This window comes from Euphorbia lathyris, chromosome 3, assembly GCF_963576675.1.
Source record: "Euphorbia lathyris chromosome 3, ddEupLath1.1, whole genome shotgun sequence".
Classification (NCBI taxonomy): domain Eukaryota; kingdom Viridiplantae; phylum Streptophyta; class Magnoliopsida; order Malpighiales; family Euphorbiaceae; genus Euphorbia; species Euphorbia lathyris.
This window is the reverse complement of record NC_088912.1, coordinates 85009696-85017152: the sequence shown is the minus strand read 5'-3', so window position 1 is coordinate 85017152 and position 7457 is coordinate 85009696. Positions and strand designations below refer to the sequence as shown.

The 7457-nt window shown below is 36.5% G+C and overlaps 1 protein-coding gene across 1 annotated transcript; it reads right to left on the bottom strand.

The window, feature by feature from the left end:
* Nucleotides 1–279: 279 nt before the first annotated feature.
* On the bottom strand, nucleotides 280–5812 carry LOC136221776 (uncharacterized protein At2g37660, chloroplastic). The gene is made up of 9 exons (XM_066009205.1): nucleotides 5559–5812; nucleotides 5400–5486; nucleotides 5253–5311; nucleotides 4939–5034; nucleotides 4782–4859; nucleotides 4145–4207; nucleotides 3653–3826; nucleotides 1765–1860; nucleotides 280–528 (listed from the first exon to the last, which is right to left on the bottom strand). Exons 1-9 carry the CDS (start codon nucleotides 5737–5739, stop codon nucleotides 454–456), a joined length of 909 nt encoding a protein of 302 aa, XP_065865277.1. The 5' UTR covers nucleotides 5740–5812; the 3' UTR covers nucleotides 280–453.
* Between the last annotated feature and the right edge of the window lie 1645 nt (nucleotides 5813–7457).

Sequence of the window (7457 nt, the reverse complement as noted above, 5' to 3'; positions counted from 1 at the left end):
CAACAAAACTACATTTTTCAATTTTCCATACTATTCTTTTGAAGCTTTCTCACTCCTAAACAACATAACACTTAAATGATATCAAAGTCAAACCAAACGGTTTAAAAATTAAAGTTGTTTAGAAAATAATTTCTATCAACTCTACGATAGAGGATTAACAGAGTGGTTAAAGTTTAAGTGACTTTTATGTTAATAAAAGGCAAACTTGAGTGACTTTTACGTCCGGTTTTAAAGTTGATTGACCATTGAGTGACCATAGGTGTTATTTACCCATAAAACTTGTATTGAATTCATTTTCTTTTTTTTTTTTTTTGAACATTCAGTTTTGAACCATCCAAATAGTATGTGATTGTAAAAATAAAAATGAATAATTTGTGAAACAGTCATAGATAAACTATTTGAAAAAAATAAAACCCACAACTGCCTCATCAATCAATGAAACATTTGAGGAAGCTATTGCTGTGCTTTTTCCATCAATCCGGCTAAATGATCTTTCCAATTCGAAATCTTCTCTTCTCCATTCACCACCTATTGTTAAGAATACAAATTAGACCATCGATTACTACACGCAGCTGCTATAAGAAATTACAACAAAGAAAACTAGAACACATTGTGATTCACAGAATAAATAAATAAAGAAAAAAGCATCCAAAGCCCCCGAACTTTTTCATTGTTCGATTTGACACATTAAACCTTTGATTATTATAAGTAGATACGTTGAGCCTTTAGTTAACATGACACTTAGTAGTGAATATTAAATCCTATTAACATATGTGACTCTTTTCATCTCCATCTATAATTGTATATTTTTACATTTTGAAATAAGATTTCTTTATGGTTTTCATCTAGCTATATTAGACACATAAAAAAAAAAAAAAAAAGGGCGGCCCGGTTGCACTACGCGTCCCCGCTGAGCGAGCTATATTAGACACATAAAAGAATAAATTTTGAAATTGTTAAAATTCAATTTAAAATGCATCTTTCATTGAGTTTAATGTTTCAGACCTAAATGTCCTACTAACTAAAGGCTTAAAATTGATCGATGCGATTGAAAGGTCACGGACTTAATCAATAAAAGTAAAAAAAAAAAAAAAACAAGATACTAAAAATGTAGTTTCCATAAATAAATAAATAGTGTGGTTTCTTAAGAGATTTCTTTCAACAATAAAAACTTCCGTTGTCTTTTTGTATTTTTCTTTGAGAAAAATTCCCCATTTACTATTGGCTTAACATATAAGGATTCCTTTAAACTTTGCCAAAAAATTGATTGCCTCCTTAAACTTATAGAGTGTCGTTAGCCCTCTAAACTTACTTATAATGACATGATTAATTCCTTAATCCAAGTTCAAGGATTTAATTTAATTCTGTTTTTTAGCCAAGGTCAGACACCAAATAAATTAAGCTTTTACTATTTATCTTTGGTGAATGTGTAATATTAATCAAAATCATGACTTTGTTGCATTTCCAAGAAAAATGTTTTGTACCTAAGTAATATTTTAACTGACCACAAAGAAGAATATTCTACGGGAATCAATGTTCATGTTCCAAAAAAATTATGCTTTGGCTTTTTTTTCCCCAATAAAGTAGATTCCATACAACTGAGCAGTTGTATTATATATTCAGTAGCTTCTGTCTATGCCAACCAACCACACTACCTGTTGCATATAGACAAGCTACTCGAACCACATTTTGCACAAAAAAAGAAAGGCACAGCTTTTATTGGTAACTGCACAAATAGACAGATTATGTTCACGTTTCACCAACCTCAAATGTGAATCCTCCTCGTGGGACTGTGTCAAGAGCTTCCACACAAATGAATGCAGCATCCTCTTTGCTAAGACTTCCCTTCTCTGCACAACCCTGTTACGCACATGTCTTGCGTGGTTAGAACTCTGGCCTAATCAGGCCTTGTATCAGTATAACTTTATTTGAACAGCAGTGCATTCTACATTGGTAACTACAAAGGCTAAAAGTGATTTAAATGTTTGAGACAACCCTTTCCTATCAAGGTATATTTTGGGGTGAGTTACGCTAAGTTTTTCAACATTATGGCCCTATTTGGTAAAGAGTTTTTTGAGGTAAAATTAGAGGTTTGAGCCACTTTAGAGGTTTTGACTAGTCAAACCTTTAATAGTGGTGTTTGGTGAAGAGAGGTTTGAAAGAGTTTATTGGATTGAAAAAGCTTATTTTAGGAGCTTTTTCAATTAGCTTATTGCTCGATCTCTTTTGATAAACATTTTTACCCCTAATCATTATCCTTTCACCCCAATTAAATACTTTACCATGTCCTTATTTATCATTTTACACAAACAGCTATTAGTAATCAGCTCAATTTTACCAAACAAATTTACACAATCAGCTAGTCAAATCAGCTAACAAAAAAGGTAAACAGCTAACATCTAATTGCCAAACAGTGCCTATATCAAGCTATCTAGTTCAATGTTGGTTTAACCGCAGATGTTCAGTCCTCTAAAGAGTTGCACTTCAGATGTCCAGACCTAGATGTGTGGGGTGTGTGATAAGTATCCCATATGCACTAACTGTAATGACCCGGTCCAGTTATTAGTAAGTTGGTATTCAATACATGTAGAAGCGTTTTAAAGCCGTCAGGCCAAGGTGTCGGATTTAGGCTAAAGCGGAAAATATCTACATGGTATTGGGCAAGACTGTTACAATTGGTATCAAAGCCGACTCTATGTACAATGTATGGTTCGGGAACGAACCGGGCGGAAGCTGGTGGACCTGTTATAACCCAGTCCGGGGTGGGTGGCGCTGGGATAGGAGGCCTGAGCAAGGAGCCGCCCTAAGGGAAAGTGATGGGGGCAGGAATGAACTGAATCCCACGCCGGAAATGATAAGGTGTGTATTCAATATATGTAGATGCGTTTTAAAACCGTGAGCCCTAAGGTGTTGGATTTGGGCCAAAGCCGACAATATTTACATGGTATTGAGTCAGACCGTTACACTAACGGATGCTGAGCATGTTTACTTTTGCAATGAAAGAAAAATGAATGACAAGAGCCTTGAAAGAATGGAAAAACTTTGGAAAACAGAGAATGATGCAGACATCCACTTGTTTTGCAAAGAATGAAACCGAAAATAGGAGTTGAAGTCATAACACATGGGCATTGCCTTGTGGAAGTTAAAACTGGTAACACTGAAAATTAAGGAAGAGAGTCTTCTGCCTCCATTTTCCTTCTTTGCTCCCTTCGTGGGCAGAATTACAGCAATTTCCCTTATTTCCTTTATGTATTTTGACCCTTTAACTTTTACTTTATGCCTTTTATGTTCTTTAGTAGGGGTTTTATTAACTTTATGCCCTTGGGTTTTAGAGGGGTATAAATTCATCTTTTTCTACGTAATTGGTAACTTTTATCAATCAAAATTTCAGGTTTTCTCCTTCAAGAGAAGCTAGAGTTCTTACCCAAATTGAGGATTTTTAATATGCATGAAACAACCCTCTTCCTTCGAAGTAACTTTTGAGTGGGTCAAGCAAGTTTTTTACACATTAAATTAATTACATAGACTAACTATAAAAGCTAAAGTTCATTTATATATATGTGAGGCAACCCTTAGTTAAGCCAAGTTTTTTGCACCTACACTAAAATTAATTACAAATTTCAATATGAATAGGGACATGATATGAAGATACCTTGTCAAAGTTGAAACCTTGTGTTCCACCAGGAGTATTTTGCAGCATACCAACTCTGATGATGGTGTAAGGAATTCCTGCAGCCATCAGCAATGATTCATCTTGCTCAGCCAATTTTCTTGCATTGCTTTTCATGAGAGCTTGAATGCCACCGCTACCTCTATAAACAGACAACTGCAACTTTGTTAAACCAAAATTTTATACAAATTGGCTAGGCAAAACACACCCTCAGGCCCAACAGTTAATTGCTTTCTCTCATTAAGCATGTCAACACGAGATCTCAATTACAATCGTTCATCATTCCACCGTATTTTGATCAGTATGTGCTCATCTACTTTGACAATGTTAGTTTTATTGGCTTCTTTTGCAAATTGGTTTAGATGAACCAATTGTATCAAATTGAAAGTTCAAGGGTCTAAAGGGAAACAATCGCAAAGCTCAAAGTCTGAGGGTGTATTTTAGCTTTCTAGAGAAAGAGAGAATGAGCAATACCTGGGACAAGAGGATTACATGATTGACACCTTTCAAGCTTCCAACATTAGACAGAAAGCCATCCTGCGAGTGAGGAAATGATGAAGCCAATAAAGGTTTACGGCCGGGAACACCATCTCTAGGAGGGGTGGCAATTTTTGACACAAAACACAGATTTACAAAAGACAACAGGACTGACACGACACAAACTATATGATTATAATTTTTTTTCAAATTTATATCATATATAATAGTATAGAACATATAGATAATATAACATGATAACCTGAATTGTCACCCTATTAGTACCTTAGAATGCAGAAACTTTTGAAACAGATTTTTTTTTTTCCTTAGAATTATTGAAAGCACCATAACCAAACATTGGTTGTTGAGCAAAATTTGGATAACAGTATATGACTGCACAACTAAACGTTACAATTTAGTTCACTGAGAAGGAAGCAGAACTAAGCCAAAATTAAGAGCATCACACAAAGATTAACACAAAGATTAACATGAAATTTTGAAAACAACTAGTTAGATGTCTGAATAAGAAGAACAGCTAGTACTAGAACTTTTACGATCTATAAACATATGCTGCTACTGAACATATAGAAGTCTAAAAAGGAAGAATCATATGGGTCTTATCAGAAACACATACACTTGGGCATATAATTGCACGAACTCCTCTGAGAGCCTTCTTTAAAAGTAGCTTGTTAGTTGCATCTCCTGCTATGGACTTTGCAATGGGGAAAAAACCTCAAAATTCATAAGCAGCATGGAATTTCAAGAGTAATTTCATGAGTTAAGCATATTACCTCAACATAAGTTCCAAAAGCTTCCATGGCTTTCCTCTTATCTTTCACCAATGCCTTTATTTTAGCTCGTTTAACAATCAATGACAATATTACCATCTACAAAAGCTAGACATTTCAAGGCTTAGATTAATGAAATCGGAAAAATTGCTCAACCATATCCTATAGCAACTTATAACTTTTAAGTTTGAATTTAAGCTCGGTTGAGCAATTATCAATTGAATTTTGCAAGTGATTCAATATAAACCACAGTTGATCTTATTAACTTCTCCTAGAGAAGAATGGGAGAGGACATTGTGGAGAGACTAGAAACAAACCTGACCAATGTCGTTATCTCCATCTGTGACCAAAATTGTATCTCTTACTCCATCTTCTTCTGCATTTAAAACGGAAGCCACATTTTCTCAAGAAATTAAATTAAAAAGGAAACAAAAAAAAATATCCAAATTGATTCGTAAACATACCGAACAATTCGTCCTCGTCTTTAGCAGTAGGATCATTTTTTTGGAGCATATCAGGTGCCCCATACCATTTCCTCAGCTTAGGACCGCCTGAAATAGAAAACGTAAGGAATTTTGTCTTGCCGTGGATGAAGATTATGAAACTACAGAGTAAAGTGGTACCTTCAATGTAGTCAAGAATTTGATCCGCCAAGCTAATTTTCTTCTTCGCCGAACAGCGAACGAGAGGGCGACCGTTAATGGAAAAGAAGAAAGAAGAGGGATTAAGTGATTTAGATGGATTTTGAGAAGGGAAGGAGAAGGAAGCTTGGGAAAGGGGAGTTGAAGGAAGAGTACCCGCCATTAATGGAGTATCTAATCTGTATTCTGTACCTCATTTCCTTTTACCTTATCCTTGTAGTTTTCATTCCCGCGGAATTGAATCAATACCTTATGAACTATTTTATTTTTACCAATTATATCTGTTATGTTATAATAAGTGGATTCACCTTTTTATTTATCACCGTCTCCTCTCGGACAATTTTACCATTGGTATAATTTTGAATAAAAACTAAATTTTTTTTATGTAATTTCTTCCAAAATCACAAACCCAAACAACAACTATTATTAACGGACACGATATACGTTTTTTCTTTTTGTTAATTTGAATCGAAAATACAAGTTCCATCTCCATATTCGGAGACGGAATTCGTTGAACATAGCCTAGGCGGATGAACATCCCACCTTCCCTATGGACGGATGGAAAATTCTCCCGCATGGCCTTATGATGGGCGGGATAATCACCCGCCCACCTTTAGAACAGGCAGGTGAAACTCCCGCCCCCTTTATGAGGGCCAAATGGGTATTACTATATACCGCAACTTTTTTTTCACCCACCGCACCATTTTGACATTTATGCCCTTCTCATAAATTTTTTTCAAAAACCAAATTTTTTTTTTCTCTCTTTCTCTCCCAAGCCTAAAAACCTGAATTGGACGAAAATGGACCCGAGCATTCCCGAAGACCATGATTTCTAACACGAGGTAATCCTATGATATAAATTTAAATTAAAATTTCGTTTTTTTTGAATTTTGGATTTTTTTTTAACCAGAATTGGCCTAAACGGGCGGCGCATGCCGCTCGTCCGCACGACCGAACGGATGAACTACCCGTTCGGCCGTGCGGACGAGCGGCATGCGCTGCTCGTTCGGCCTGTGGAACGGACGGCACGCTGCCCTCGTTCTGCCGTGGGACGAGCAACGTGACCTGCCCGTTCCCACCTACGGTGGAACGGGCAGGCTGCCCGTTTAGGCCTAATGTGGCCTTTTTTTTCTTTTTAACTGGGCAGCCTGTCCGTTTAGCCTATACGAGGCCCAAACAAGCTCGAAAGTGTAATTTTTAACGTGCAGGCTGCCCGAATAAGCCCTAAATTTATATTTTTTAATTTTTTACGCGTATTGTTACTACCTATTATGCACCCGAATGCCATTTTTTAACATTTTTGCGCGTATTGTTAATACATATTATGCATTTTTTATATATTCAGGAACCGTTAGAAGATTGGCAACCCGACGGCATTGATTACAGTTCCCGTTTTATAACGGACACCGTTTTCCCTTCGTATGAAGATGCTGTTACTTGGGCAAAACAGGTAGCTATTTGAATTGGGTTTGAGATTATAATATCTTCGCATAAACATGGTGGAAAGCAAAAGCAGTTGAGATGTTCACGGGGTGAACGCTACAGAGGGAAAACAGATGACCCAGGGTTAATACGAAAAACTAAAACTAAAGCGTGCAGGTGTAAATTTGAGATTAAAGCCTATCAACGATCAGACCTTACTGGTTGGGGGATAAAGGCTAAGGCTGGATTAACTGGTCAGCACAATCATTCGTTACGTGTGTATCTAAAGGGAAGTCGGCAGATGAGCGGACTCAGTACCGCATCTAAGTTAATCGTTCGTGATATGAGTTCGGCTCAAGCAAAGCCTTGTGCTATTTTAGCAGCCGTTAAAGAAAAGCATCCCGAAGACAACCCAACAATTAAACACGTCTACAACTATAGAGATAAGATGAGGAAGGA